The sequence below is a fragment of the Odontomachus brunneus genome, unplaced genomic scaffold (genome assembly GCF_010583005.1).
Source record: "Odontomachus brunneus isolate Ranch 3 - 2012 unplaced genomic scaffold, Obru_v1 Obru_scaffold_047, whole genome shotgun sequence".
Classification (NCBI taxonomy): Eukaryota; Metazoa; Arthropoda; class Insecta; order Hymenoptera; family Formicidae; genus Odontomachus; species Odontomachus brunneus.
In genome coordinates, this window is record NW_022639497.1 from 1,427,806 (window position 1) to 1,443,579 (window position 15,774).

Here is a 15,774-nt window from a genome sequence, read left to right on the forward strand (position 1 = left end):
CCAATAATCGTTGATTGCTCACTGAGCGCTTTTTCTACTGAATGCGCCCATTAAGAAGAGTTAATCAAAATTAACCAATCACTATTGGGACTTAACCGGTAGTTAAAATTAAACGGATATTGTAAAACTTGGCCTTAACGCCACGAGCGTCATTCTATCTTTGTTGCTCGAGGCGTTACGAGCGTTAAGTGGATCAAACCAACCAACCAAACGGTATCGTGGTCACGAAACGAAAAAACGCCTCATGTTATACTTTGTTTACGCTTCAAGTGAAATTAGTATATATTCGACAATTGATGAAAGAGAGAACGAAATAGAAAGATTACACGAGAGTTCAGAAAGTGTAGTTGCGAAGAACAGAACTCGATAATATCCTGTGTCGCCATCTTCCATTTGACGACGCGCGTCGACGTCGCTCTATCTCTGTTTCTTATCGCATATTAAACAGAAACAAAATGATATTCGCGTCAACACGAGCGCCAAATGAAACGTTAAGTTGTTTAACGTCGCAAGTGATTCAGAGTGACTGATAGACCAATTATATTGCATCATTTGATATTCGGAAGTGTTTGCAATGTCAAACGGACTCTGGTCGTAAAGTAACTACATAGCCTTGACACAGGCGCTGATATCTCTGTCGACGCTCCTGTGCCCCTACCATCCACCACAAAAACTGCGCTCGGCGCGTTGCATGCTTCAAGCGGCGGTCCGTCCATACTCACGTTCGGCCGCACCCGGCGTTGCGCTCTTCGTTTTTATCGAAATTTTCCGTGGTGTCGACGACGCGCTCACATCGGACAACGCGCAAACGATTCCAGAGCGATCAACAGACGAGACAACAGCATCGTACGACGCGCTATCCGGCGCTATCGGGTAAGTACATTGAATGTTAGGTGTGCGTTGTTTCCGCTGACTGGCTGGCGCGACGCGTCGAGTACAACGAGCTGTTGGCGCGCGCGACCGAGAGACACCGTCACGCGAGAAAAAGAGCGTCGTGTACAGCCGCGTCCGTTTCGATTCCGAAGCCTGCTGAGCCGTGCAAAAGTAGGTGACACAACATGTGCCGAAGCCGTCGGACAACATGACGCGCAAAAGCAGACGTCGACAAGGACATCGGTGCGCTTCGATTCGTCACAGCGAGTTCGATCAACAGCGGAAGATCAAGAGCGCGTCGGCGACCTGGGGCCAACCTGCCGTCGGCGCGCTTTGTCGCAGCTTCGCCGCGGCCGATCACCGCGTCGTGCTCGTCGAAAGCGAGCGACGTCGCATCCGACGGAGATGATCCGACGGCGAGAGCTACTCGTGGTGCAACGCACAGCATGATCGATGCTCGCTTATCAATAGACGCAAAGGTCCACGAGATCGGGCAACGACGAGCGCGAGCGGCGCGACGGTGCTATTGTCACGACGATATCGGCGGATATCGACAACGTCGGTCTGATGACAATAACGTTCCGCGACGCGTCGGTACCTCACAGCGCGCGTTCGCTACGAGAGATCAGCGAGAGCGCAGCTGAGAGGCCGGCGACGTACGTAGCCGCGTATGCCGCGTGGTACGTAGACTCACACTCACACGACGCTGGGCCGCTAATACGTGCGCATCTCGAGGCACGGACATAGGCGCGCGCATGCGCAGACGCATTCGGTTCGCACCGGAGACGCGCTGCGAACGTGTGCCTTCGCTACTGCTGTCGCCGCCGTATTCGCACAGTTGCCGCGGCTGTGCGAGGTTCGTTTGTGCGTCCGCCCGCCCGTCCGTCCGTCCGTCGCTCGCTCGTTGGCTCGTCAGCCCATTTGCTCGCTCGCTCGCTCGTTGGCGCGCCCGCGCGCATCTCTCTATCTCGCTGACATTTCGGAAGTTCCATCCGCGCCGCGTGATCCGCGCTCTTCTCCCGATCGCCACGGCCCGCTTGCGTGGCAGACTTTTGGCCGGGAAATCCGTCGACTCGCAACGGAGTTCCCCGACGACGGTGCGCGCTTATTACGCGCCATCGGCACGCAGGTAAGCAAGCAAGCACGCACGCATACACACACATACGCGTGCGCGCGCGCGCGCAACATACCGAGTTCGGCGCGCGGGCTAACATCTCGCGTCTCCCCGCCGACGGAAAAACATTTCCAGCGTCCGTGGTGTCCGCGACACGGTGCGCGGTGGTCGCACCGATCAAGTGTCGAGTCCGTACGACGTTGTTTACGGGCGCGAAAATTGGCCGATCGTCCCTCAGCACCGGCTGAATGGCGAGCCGGACGGGTGCGATTGGCTAAGGACCGGCCAATCGGCACTCGGTTATAACCCGCGCGACGTCGACGCACCGGGAACTTGCGAGTTCGCTTCTCTCGGTGCGTAGTCGTGGTCGGTCGGCGGGCCAGCATTTGTTCGCGCCGAGGGTGTGAAACGCGTCGCACCGCAGTTCCCGATGTTCGATCCGCGGCGCGCCGGCGAGAGAGATTATCACGCGCGCGCCTGTACGTCGTATATACCTCTTTTCCTTTCTCCCTCTTTCTCGCTCGCTCTCTTTCTCCATCTTGCTTTGCCGCTTGCTCACTCGCTTCTGTCGCCGTCCGTGCCGGAGAGTGCGGCAGTGTAATTTGTGCGAGGCGATAAGAGCGCGCAGCTTCGATTCAAAAACTTTTCTCGGAAGCGTGCCGCTCGCCGACAGATACGCTGGAGTCACGTCATTGTTCGCCGTCAACCGTCCTCGTCGCCGCCGTCGCTCGCGATAGTGATCCGCGCGCGTCTAATTAAAGAGGGCGACGCGTCCGCCGGGATATTTCGCGCGTTTCTCGGGCGCGCCATAACTCGCGCGACGATCGCAGGCGCGAATCGACTCGACTCGCCGCGCGATCTTCGATCATTCGCCGGTTCGTGCAGCGGCCCGTGCAGCGCGTGTCGCCGTCGGCCGCTGAGTCGCTGCATCTCCCTCTTCCTCTTTCTCTCTTTCCGTTGCCTCTCTTTCTTTCTTTCTCTCTGTCGCGCTCGTTACGTGGAGCAGCGTGGACGCGCGTCGCGCTCGTCGGCGCCTCGAAGGATTTATCGCGCGCAGCGACGAGAGCACGCGGCGATGATAGCGCGCGCGCCAGAGTGAGCTCGATAGAGCGCGGCTGTGATAGTGATAGAGACAAGAGAGCGGTTCCTTCGGCTGCGCGATCCCGCGGAGCGGCGCGAGAGGAAACACGATCGACGTCACCGGCGGACGGACGAACGAACGAATTGACTGACTGACGTACGAGCGCGCCATCGATGGCGAGCTCTCTATATATCGCGAACGTTCCGGTGATATTGAAAATAATCGTCCTGCGAGAAGCGCGACGTAGGATTTAAATTTGGTATCGGCGCTGCGTGCCGTGCACGGGACGGGCCAGCCACCCGCTCGTTCGCTCGCTTTCGCGCTCGCACGAGGGACCGCGATCGAGCGCGCGTGAGCCGCGTCGAGACGTGGGCGAGACGGAGAGGGAAAATCGGGCTACCCGGTGTGCGCGGCGCGACGCGGGTCGCGGTGTGGACACACGGTGCGACGCGCGTTCCTAAAGCGAAGACTTGTACGTTTTTAAAGGTGCGAAAGCTCATCGTCGCTCGTTGGTACCTATTGCTGTCATCATTGTCGTCATTGTCGTCATCGGCATCATCATCATCATCAACGTCCCCGTTGTCACGGTCAACCTCGACAGTGGCGGTAGTAACGTTGAATGAATGGTTAGCACTCGGTCACGAGGTAACGTCGCGTCCCGGTGATCGTCGACAGGAGAAATCACGAAGATGCATCCGAACCTGGTGGAAGCGCGTATAGCTCTCGAGGACCAGATTCTTGAAGCGATCGATCAACTGCGTAAACGTAAAGCACGGCCCGATGCCGACCGCATCTGCAACTTTCTGCTGAGGAAGTACTCAGTGGATGCTCGCGACACAATCGCTGATCTGCATCGGTTGATCGAGGTCGAGAAGGTGATACAAGTGGATTACAAGGGACACACGAGCTACCGCAACGCGTCCAAATGGTCACGTCTGCAACTTTACAAGAACCGACCGGAGGGTTTCATCAAGGAGAAGCTCAACTCGAACATGATATCGACCGCGGTCTCCGAACTCGTCGTCGGTGAGCCGGACTATCTGGACCAGGGCGTGCCCGCCGGTCGGCTGATCGAGCAGCTACTCGATGGCGTTTCGAGCCCGACGTCCCGACGCATGGTCGAGGAGTTTCTCAACAAGGAAGTCGCATGCGGCAACATCACGCGCCTGTCCAACGGCAATTACACGCTGGTGGCGACGTCCGATGTGTCGACGCCCGCGGCGCCGGACGCGCCGCGACGCGATTCTGCGACGTCGTCGACCACGGCCGCCGCCGCCACCACCCCCGCCTCCGCGTCGTCGCGCGGCTCTCAGCAAAACGGCAACTCGGCGCGACGTGTCGGCAAGGGAACAGCCGCCAGCAAGACTACCAGCAGCCGCAGCAGCAGCAGGAGCAGTAGCAGGAGCAGCAACGGTAGCGGCGCGACTATAAGAAGGAGGAAAAAGGCGATGATGGCGGCGACAAAGGTTACCGCCGCGGCTACGACGGTAACTGCAGCTACGTCTACGGCCACGACTACGACCGCAACTATGGTTACGGCCACGACCACGGCGACGACCACGACTGCAACGACAACCACCACTACCACCACCACCACCACCCCGTCCGTCACCCCAGCTACGACGAAGGCGCTGACAGCTGCTGCGGTGGCGAAAACATTGGCCGAGGCCGCGGCGGAACTTTACGAGTTCAACGAAACTGACAATCTCACGCCTACCGATTCTAGATCGACTACGCCACGGCTGTCACGGCAAACCAGCCCGAAGATGGATCAGCCAGACGTGAAGAAGACCGAGCCGATGGAGGTCGTAGTCAACAAGAGTGACAGTGTTGAGAGCACTGATGTATCGCCGACCGAGACGATGGAGTGCGACGACAAGCAAGAACGTGCTCCAGAGGAGGCACTCGTCTCACCTCCCGTCGTGGAAGAGTCACCCAAGTGCAACGACGTCGTCCAAACGACGCCTAACCTCAAAAGGCCCACCAAAGCTGAGCGTAAGCAGCGTTTGTTTGTGAGAACGGAAGACCCAATGGACATAAAGTTCGAGGATGATCCCAGGGACAGTAAGGAAGAGTTGGAAGCGCTCAAGGACAAACGAGATGAGACAGATCGACGGTCAAGTGATGATCGCGAGGACGAGGAAGCCGGCAGAAGCTCCACGAATACATCACCAACACCGTCCAACGTAAACGCCAGTGGATTCCGCAGCGCACGTAGAAAAGTAATGCAAATTTTCCATGACGTTTCTCCGTGAGCTAAATATCCCATTTACAGAACTAATAAGAAAGCATAATCAGTGTGATTTACATTCTTATTAATAAGTAATTCATAGAATTATTGACTCTAATGTTTATATAAAACTTTGATTTATAAGCAATCAGAAAATATAATAGGAAATAAAATAAATAAATAAAAATTAATTAAAATTTTAATGAGATATTGGCTGCAATAATTGAACTGGAAAATGAATTATGTTCTAATTACTGAATAATATAGACTCAATAATTGAATGCTTATGAAGGCTCCTGGCCCCTCGCATTGTCTTTAATGACATCAGAGAAGCGGGAAGATATATGCTAAAAATTCTTACGAAATACGTTAAAATAAAAATATATATCCATACAGTAACACTTGCAATCGATTAAACAAATTTGTAAGATATTCCGTGCACTCCTCTTTTATTCTAACAATCAATAATTTATCGTAAATTAACGTGATATACAATTCATCTTCTTAACCTATTTCTTCGCCTATTTCTATTCAGGTTAATTTACAAAAAATTATTTATTGTTAGAACAAAAGGGGAATGCACGGAATATCTTACAAATTTGTTTAATCGATTGCAAGAGTTACTTTATAAATATTTATTTTTATTTTAACGTATTTCGCAAGAATTTTTAGCATGCATTTTCTCGCTTTTGACGTCATTAAAAAGAGATAGACGATGCGAGAGGCCAGGAGCCTTAAATAATACTACACATTAGCATAGATATATCTTTTAACAAAATTTCAAAGACTTTTTAGAAATATCAAATTCATATATATATATATATATATATATTATATATTATTAATGTTCCAATCGCTAGGACAATGATTATTAGAACATTTACCTTAATTCTCTAGAATATCTGACATATGGTAGTTTAATTTTGATATCAATAACAATTCATTAGTATTCTACTTACTAATGTATCAGATACTGGAGAGTTTTCTTGAATTTTTTGTTAAAAATAACCATGTTTATGACTTCACTATACAGAATATGAAACTAAATTTAATGATATTCCTATTTTAGAGAGCAAAAAAGGTCTTTGACCCCTCGGACAACAATCTAGTAAAACGAAAACGTGGCAGACAGCCAAATAGTCAAAATAAAAATGCACTAACTCAGGATTCCCAGGATGTCACCAAAGTACTCCTCAAGGATGGACCCTGCAGACAGTGTAGTCTTTGTGCCAAAGAGAAGCAAGAAGCATTGATAGCTTGTAGAGACTGCACAGTACGAGGTAATTCTTGAACCTGTTCCATTTAATTCCTTTTTTTATCAAGGTATCTGTATATATTTATCATATTCGTTTACAGCACACCCAAGTTGTATTTATAGCCCAGAGGAGATGATTCAGAAGGCCAATACTAATTGGCAGTGTGAGCGCTGCAAAAGTTGTACAGTATGTTGCGAAACTTCTGATGCTGTAAGTTTTCCATTGAGATATTTATTCCCCATTTGTACATACAATATTCTTTTATAATATGATGTAATATTTTCATTTATCGATTAGTTTCATCTTGGATTTTTCCTCTTCTCTCTTTTTTACTCTCTCAATTTTCACTTGTTCTTTTATTTTCAGGGTCCCCTGGTGACTTGTTTCAGCTGCGACGATGCCTATCACTACTACTGCCATACACCGCGTGTCACAACGCCGAAAACGAACTCCAAATGGTACTGCAACGATTGCTTGCAGAAGCAGTACAAGACGAACGTCACCAGTCAGAATGTTAACTCGATTAACACGAGTAGACCGAATACTCCGTCCAATACACCTGTTTTACCACCGGTCCTTAGCCCGCAAGTCTCTCCCGCCAGGGGTTCTGATCAAATGGAAGACGATGCTCCAAGAGACAAAATCGATCCTAATATACCGGATGCCTCTGATTGGACTTCCGAGCAAGTATATCAGTATTTTGCCAGGCTATTTCCCAAAGAAGCCGAAGTTTTTAGACATCAGGTAAATGCCCAAATTAGTTTGCCAGATAGATAACCCAATACGATTGTCTTGAAATTTGAAAATTATGAAATTAACGCACTTGTTCCTACATATTTCAGGAAATTGACGGTCATTCACTTCTTTTGTTGAAACGATCGGACGTGCTGACTGGACTTGACTTACTCCTGGGGCCTGCATTAAAGATTTACCGACACGTCCTGAAACTTCAAGTGCGCAGAGACGATCCCAAGCTCTATTGGTTATAATACAAGGACGATATCTTGCATGTGATCAAAAGCGCCGATTTTTTCCCGGTGTCGTTTTGTATAGTGTACAAATTGCGAGCCTTCGTATTGATTAAGATCGCGACTTTATCTGATTTTTCAATTAAAGTCATTCAATCTATGTAAATACAAGTGATTTATTTTTGTATTATTTCAATCGTCTCTTGTGCGAAACGTGATCGATCTGTAGACGGAAGTATACGTACATAGAGACAGGATAATGCTTTATACTTGAAATTGTAACGATATTATTTGCAGCATGTTTTTTGTAACTTTTATAAGTACTTCGTTATATAATATTGCATCTACATACACAAATGAATATAGAAAGGGGCACAAATATTCTTACGTATACATATATTGCTTAAAATTTCAATCCCATTTAGGTACTGTTGTATTTCGAAGTACTTGAAAAGTTTAAATAAGTTCCAGTAAGTTTGTTACATTATGTAATGATATAATGTTTATTATATTTTCTAACTGCTTACTCTTATGCAGAATATAATTCGTATGTTTCATAATACTTGTGACACATGGCATAGAAACTCCTGTTTATGTCTACGTAGTGTTATGTTTCCAAGTATTCATGAAAAGTTCAAACATGCTACAGATGTTATTGGTACTATTCAAAATGTACGTAATCCTAATCCCTGTGTATAATACGTATACACGCCGTCCTTTTAAACGTGTACGGTATTTTCTAAGAAGATGCAGCTATTTTTCATCGGAGTTGTTACTTGTTAACGTTAACTTAAGTCTATATTGAGAATTTTAGACTGTTTGAAAGAAAAAAAAGATATGTATGTTGAAAGAAGGAAGATTATTTCGAAGCGATTATTTATTACATACTTTTGTATTATAACAAACTTGAATTTTATTATTCGGTTTTACACATACAAAGGTAACACACATTTATTTGTAGAACATAATTATAAGATATTCTGCTGAGGAACATGGTACTTTGGTTTCACAATGTACTTTTCTATGCAATAAATATTTTGATAATTACAAGTTTTAATCATAATCTCTTAATTGTAAATTTTTCTGGAGATACATACAGACACGTACTATACTATAGTGCTGATTACTTTCAATAGATTGCAAGGGAGAAACACGCAAAGTCTTATTTTCTTTCTACGCTTGAGGATAATACTAATATCGATAACGACAAAATTTAAGAATATGTAAGTCTTGCGAGAACAGGAACTTGAATATTTATTTTTGTACGATACACACATTATATTCTCTAGATCACATGTAAATTTCCACAAGATTTAATTCGAGAAACTTTCAAGACTGCGCGATCGCGATACTACGAAGCTAAGCTGCTGCATAAAGAAATCTCAACATATTCTTACAGATGTCAGTAACTCTACAGGAAAGAGAGATATAAATATAACAATAATTATAACTTATAATAAATATAACAATAAATATAACTTAATTATCCTAATTATCACTGTTCTTTTTCTGCATGAAAGTAAACAATGTAAAAAATATTCGTAAACAAACCGTGTAAATGAAGCTGCGCGATAGAAGGAATAACGTAATGTTTTATAATAAATATTGCAATGAATTACTAACACTTTCGCGTTGAAATATATTGGGCTGTAATATTACACACGTATAACAATATATGCATCTCTTTGAACAGAGATACTTCAATCGCGTATCGCTTGTAGCTAAAAATGTAAAAGTGCTTTGTCGGTACGCACATACTCTATACATGCATATATAAATTATAAAGATGATAGAGGTTCTTAAATGCGTGATAAATCGAGTGTCAAAGAGACCAACGAGAGCTAGAACAATGAGTGTTAGATAGCCTATATCAACAATAAAATCCGAAATCAGTCTGAAATTTGTCTTTCGTATACGCCTACGAAATTGAATTTCGGATCGTTTTGCCGATACATGACATTAGCACCTGTGATTCAGATTCTCATTACTTCTTGTTACATTTGATCAACACACACACACATATATATATATATATATGTGTGTGTGTGTGTGTGTATACACACACTTTATCGACACACACACACACACACACATACATGTGTGTGTGTGTATATATATGTATACTTAATAATATATCGTTTTATACGCTATACAAACAAGTTCTAAGATACGATATGATGTTTTATAAAAATTCCGAAAAGATTCGAAATGCGTGTATATATAAAATATATGTCGAATATAATTATATATATTCTGTTTATATATCGTAATCGCCGCGCGAAAGAAAAGGGCAGCTACCGTGATTCTCGCATATAACGTACCTGAATACGAGATACAGTTTACTGACAAAGCTACATGAATTTCAAGTAGCAAAGTAACATATCGGGGTCGAAAAAACCGCGAACGCAATCACCTATCTACTAATTATTTGCTAATCGGGTAGAAATCAAACACAAAATTCAGAAATCTCTCGCAAGAATTTCGCAAAAGATTCTTCGTGAGACAAAGACAAATATGTGTGTACGCGCCGCGCGCGTACGAATATATTTATATAATACAAAATATTTTTTTTATATAACACTTTCACATAGACAGATTTGAAATTTGACTAATATATCACGACATGTATAAATCCTTCAACTATCTCTGCGACTTTGTGTATTGTACTATCGTCTTTTCGACCCTCGGATAACTAGTCGAGAAACAATAAGTGCAATAAAACCAAACGACACTTTGATTATGCATTTATATTGTCGTCGAAAAAGTTTTGCATTTACTTCTGTTATGAGTTTGAACTTTCGTTGTATGGCAATTGCATCGGTCGTATGTTTAAATACACGTGTAGAAATTTTGTCCAATTGTGCTCTCGTGGACATCGTAAAAGAGGCGAAAAAGTTTTGTATTCGCGTTTCGATATTAAAAGTCAATATCTCTTTTTTGGTATACGCACACACACATACATACTTAGAAAATTATAATAGATCAGTCTGAAATACAATTATCAACGTAAATTTCTCTAAAAGCTCGATATTAAAAACATTTCAGTTTGGAAACTTTATATTGTTGAATAAGCATTGTCTTGTCCTTTTATCTTTATCACTTCATATTGTACATTAATATACCACATATGTTAACATATAACGTATCTTACATTAATACATAATATTAATAACATAATATTATACTTATGTATCGATGATCATATATGTTAAATAAGTTAGCGTCAACTACTTTATAAATAGAAAAAAGAAAAGGTGGTATAATTTCCCTGTGAGACATTACTGCAAAATGCAAAATCTTTCGGGATGTGTGATTACTATATAAACTTAAATAATACATTCACAGTAATGTATTATTTTTATATCTATATATATCATTGCATTGTTGTGTTATGCTGGGGCTTCCGAGACATTACACAATCACGTCTCGTTGGATCTTCAATCGTGAAACGTCGTATGTGTGATTTAAACATCGAATATTCAAATATAGTTTTATTTCAGTTAAAACTCACTCATTCATCATCGGACGATAATGGAACGTATTTAGGCGGCGGCTCCTTATACATTGACTCCCTGTACAGCGGTATGTACAATGTAACCGTCGATGGGGTAGACTGATTCGCCAAGGTGCTTTTCTGGCAAAGCATGCTTCTTAGCAACATGACCGCCCAGAACATAAACAGCATAATAATGACAAGTCCCACTATAGTAGGAGCAAGGTGCCAGTAACGTATATGCTTCGAGGCGCAATGAAACCAGTTGGATGGAGGCATTGGCGCAGCTTGTTCGGTTTCCCCGGAATAGTCGGAAGATAAAGCATAGTCGACGGTCTACAGTTTCATTAATTGTGAGTAACAATACATATTTATGACGCGTGCTTTTATGTTTCATAATTATCAGAAAAACATTATGTATTGCTACTATTATTACCAACAATTCAGTAAACATCCAACATAGTTACATTACATCAGTGTTATCATTTCCCACTCAACAATGGACGCGTTCAGTGAAAAAAACGCTCAGTGAGCAGTCAGCGATTATTGGTTCTTACTGTTAGATCCGTAAATCTTGACTAATTACATTGACGAATTATTCAACTGTTGTGCAATTGTTGAATCTGCTGAATGCAGCCATTGTAAATTCAATACAATGTGTGTGTTAATAGTTACATTGTTGAGTGGGAAATTATAATAGTAATGTTATACTATTGATAGTTAATGTTTACTGAGAAGTGATTAATGCTAAAACTACTGATTAACGACCTATTTCTATCAGAGCAGTTAAAATGACAAGTTTTTGAAAAAATACAAGGGAAAAAGTTCATTTGCACCGTTTTATAGTTTTATTCAACGTTAATTAAACATATAAAGTTCACTGTTATAAATTTGCGTAATTTTTATAAAAAATTACAAATCTGTCATTTTTACTGCTTTAATAAGCCCAATACTAAAGAAAACATCACACTTACCCCAGCATCCATTGGTACTGTCTTAACGTACGTCTGTGGCAATTTGAAACCATTGGAATCCCACCACCTAGGCAGCAGTTCCTTCCGCAACCCAGGATCGGTCAATATATCGTTCTCCGGAACATCAGGCGACATTAGCAGGACATTAGAATCTATGCCATCCTCCATGCATATGGCAATGGAAAATAGAGCTAACAAGTCTGATACTCGTTGCTTGGCCATAAAATCACAACCAGTTCCGCAAGCATAGCGATCTTGTAATTCTATGTAAGCTTCTGTACATGCTATAAATGGTACAAAGTCATTATAAAATATTGTAACACATAAGTAGAGATTTAGAATAACGTACAATACTAACAGTGACCCAAATAGCTGACTCTACAAAAGCAAATTTTTATACAGTGTCTGCTATGTATTTTGTCAGCAGTCTGGTAGCAGAAATGCAACAAGATAGTAAAGTATGATGGCAACAGACTAGCAAAGTATAATGGCAAGATTGAACTGCTTGAACGCTGCCATCAATCTGCTGTCAAATTATATCAACAGACTCTGTTTACAGAACATGAGTTTAATGCAGGAAAACAGACAGATAGCTATTGTATTGATCTGTATAAATCAGAAGTGTTCTGATCAAATCTGCTACCAATCCACTGGCTACTGGTAATACATGTTGTTTATTAGAGAATAAAAAAAGAGTTTTCACATGAAGAATATAGAGATATTTCTAAAAATTTAACACTTTAAGGAAGACATACAAGCCTCGCAAGCGTTTCTTGTGCCGTTCAAACTATTGGGCTCCAGTCCATAGCGCAAATCAACCAGGTTAAAGAATCTGCAACCTCGTTGACAACAAGACTTCACATACATATTCTAAAAGAAATTCACTAATTGTACAGATAAATATAAAATGAGAAATATAAAATTAGAATGAGACAGAACACACAACCAAATGAATTATATTCAACAAATGAATGTATAATATAGAATTTGATGTGGGAAGAAGCATACATTGGCAAAAGTAGCGGGTGTCTTCTCGCATAAGCTGATGCAGGGATCTTCACGATGGATTACACTGCGAGACGTATGGCCGCGAGTCAACGTCATAATCAGCGGCATTAGCAACGCAATGATCTCAATGTTGCCTCTCATTTTTAGATGCTGTTATAACACTTTGTGATTCAACTCTCTTTTTATTTGTTTTTTTTCTGCCTATCCAAGAGACGAATCTACCAACTGTCAAAGAATATAGACGCACTGTTTTAGTTTCACTTCTTTCCTGTTCAATATCGTTCACTCCCAAATTACAGCTTTTAGATTTTCGTTATGTACAACTTCATCGTGCTCCAACACGCACCACTATATTATTGAAATTATCTGACGGACGCGAAGGGCGATCCCAATTTGATGGGCGGACGAATAATCGAGCAAATATCGATTCGATTACAGTACGAAGCATCTCTACGCTGACCTGCTCGCTTTACGTGCACTTTCTATGTGCAAAGTAAAATAGATATATACATTTAGATGTGAGAGCGACTAGAAGAGATGAGAGTAACAAGTGCAGAAATGCAGTTCAAACAAGGATACCTGCTATTGGCTCGCGTGTCTTACTGCCCAGTGAACTAGCCAATAAGATAACTGTGATACAACCATTGAGGGGTACGATCCATTAGATGCTGCAAACGCTTTGAAGTGTTTACAGAAAATCAATGCTCGTTCTATATGGCGCTTCAAAGCATTTGTAGCGTCTAATAGACCTGAGACATTAGTAATTAATTTAAATTTAAAAAAAATCGAAGGTTTTAGTGACACTTGCTGTGTTTAAGGTAAATTTACATTCCAATTTGCAAGTAGTGTTCTAGAAATCTTCAGGTGTCAAAAAAATTTAAATTCTTGAAAGGTAATTTTAATTTAGATATCGAATCTCACATCATGTTCTTTCTGTATTTATCGATAATCGATAATATCTCTCGATAATATTTAAAAAGTCTGAACTATAGATAAAGTTAGATTAGCGCTGCAAGTGCTTTAGAGCAATAGACTAATTATATCATTTTCCCAGACAGCACAAATGTCCAAAATCGAGTCATAAGACATCTTTAGGATGTATTTAAGACATCTTTAAATCTTATCCCAGCAAACACAATGTTACATGTAACGTACATGTTAGTTGTAATTTCCTACTCAACAATATAACTATTACATAACACGCATGTTATATAACAGTTATATTGTTGAGTAGGAAACTACAACTAACATGTACGTTACATGTAACATTGTGTTTGCTGGGATAGATGTCTTTAAGACAATACCTTATAAACTTGTTTTAAAGATGTCTTAAAGATGTCTTATGACCCGATTTTGGACATTGTGCTGTCTGGGTTTGTTACAAATTACGGGTTTATTAGACGCTTCGAAGCATTTGCGTTATCAAACAGAGCCTGTCCTATGTTAACTGTTCCATCAATTTATTCGAAACTTTTGTCAATTGTATGTGAAAATAAATAATTTTCTATATTTTGTTTTTCTCTGCGTCTTTTTCTCGTTTTGCTCATACATTTACACTTATTTCACGTTAGATGTAACTGAAACAGTCAAGTCTGTATTTATTCGCTACTAATAGTAGTTAACTTTCCGTTGTGTACTACATATAATAAATTAGATTTTTATTTAAATTAGATTTTTATTTAGATAATTTTGTAATCATTGGCAAAAATAAATTAGTTGAGCGATGATACAACGATGTTAAATAAGATAAGATAGAAAGAGTTATCAGATACCCTTATAGAAATATCATACATTACTTATTTTCAGTATTAAAAACACTGGATAATAAGTAATTATCAATGATTCTTAATATGATATTTCTATAAGGGTAGCTGAGTAAGATATTAAGACGTAAATAAGCAAATCGTGAAACTAATAGGGATCCTGATAGCAAAATGTCAGCAATATGCTGACAAATTGCTGGCAAAATCAATCATCGAATTGCAGCAAATTTGCAGCATGTATACTACCATTATGCTGGCATTATGTCGGCAAAGCATGCCAAAATTACTTGAGGGCAGAGTGCTGCAAAAACCGAACAAGACGTGTCGAGCAACGTGTGACGACAAATTTGCAGTAAACGGCAAGCAAGACGTGCCGAGCAAGGCGTGATGGCAAATTTACGGCAAAAATCGAGCAAGATGTGCCGGCTATGAACAGGCCAAAACTACCCGAGTAGAATTTGCACTTTATGAGAATCTAGTCATTATATAATAAAGTTATATCCAACAGACACATACACATAGTTATTAGCTAGTGTAACTAGACAGTGATGAACCAATAATATAACGCTTTTGCGAATAGCTATATGCAATATATTAACTAATAATAAGATAAAAGAAACAACATAATTATGGTAAAAACCAAACTAGTTGCTAGGCAATATAACTTTTCCTAATGAAGATATAACATAAGTTACCTAATAGTTAGACAAAAAAAATATAACTAGTGATGTAGTTTATTTTCTGCATCAGGCATATCTCATCATTAGTAGATAGACTGTCCTGGTTAAAATTTTTAGTTCTATGAAATGCTATTTGTGTCTTTTAGAGATGACACCAGTGGCTTTTATTATTGAACTCTTCCTAATCATGTAGAACGTAAGTATCTCAGTGTATATTGTCTTGGAAAAAATTCTTTGCTCACATTGGATTTGAACTCGAGATCTTTGGTTCTTCAACCCTTATAGAAAAGTATCACTGGCTGTGATAAATTGGCCAGTAATAAATAGTAATTTT

The 15,774-nt window shown here is 41.5% G+C and overlaps 2 protein-coding genes and 1 long non-coding RNA gene across 6 annotated transcripts; 2 read left to right on the plus strand and 1 right to left on the minus strand.

Annotated features, from left to right (window-relative positions):
• Positions 1-692: 692 nt before the first annotated feature.
• LOC116844902 (mucin-5AC) lies at positions 693-8,572 on the plus strand. 4 transcript variants are annotated; one of them, XM_032817032.1, is made up of 6 exons: positions 693-873; positions 3,555-5,290; positions 6,368-6,578; positions 6,655-6,764; positions 6,921-7,298; positions 7,397-8,572. In XM_032817032.1, exons 2-6 carry the CDS (start codon positions 3,758-3,760, stop codon positions 7,541-7,543), a joined length of 2,379 nt encoding a protein of 792 aa, XP_032672923.1. In that variant the 5' UTR covers positions 693-873; positions 3,555-3,757; the 3' UTR covers positions 7,544-8,572. The 4 variants fall into 4 exon arrangements, with proteins under 4 accessions (XP_032672923.1, XP_032672922.1, XP_032672925.1 ...); XM_032817031.1 differs by lacking the exon at positions 693-873 and adding an exon at positions 1,694-2,002; XM_032817034.1 differs by lacking the exon at positions 693-873 and adding an exon at positions 2,283-2,466.
• Positions 8,573-8,752: 180 nt separating this feature from the next.
• LOC116844907 lies at positions 8,753-13,172 on the minus strand. Its single transcript, XM_032817041.1, has 5 exons — positions 12,998-13,172; positions 12,745-12,859; positions 11,990-12,273; positions 11,034-11,351; positions 8,753-10,957 (listed from the first exon to the last, which is right to left on the minus strand). The coding sequence occupies exons 1-4, from the start codon at positions 13,136-13,138 to the stop codon at positions 11,034-11,036; spliced, it is 858 nt and encodes a 285-aa protein (XP_032672932.1). The 5' UTR covers positions 13,139-13,172; the 3' UTR covers positions 8,753-10,957.
• On the plus strand, positions 11,221-13,418 carry LOC116844908. The gene is made up of 2 exons (XR_004378153.1): positions 11,221-11,368; positions 11,995-13,418. It is a non-coding gene; the product is annotated as an uncharacterized LOC116844908 (long non-coding RNA).
• Positions 13,419-15,774: the final 2,356 nt, after the last annotated feature.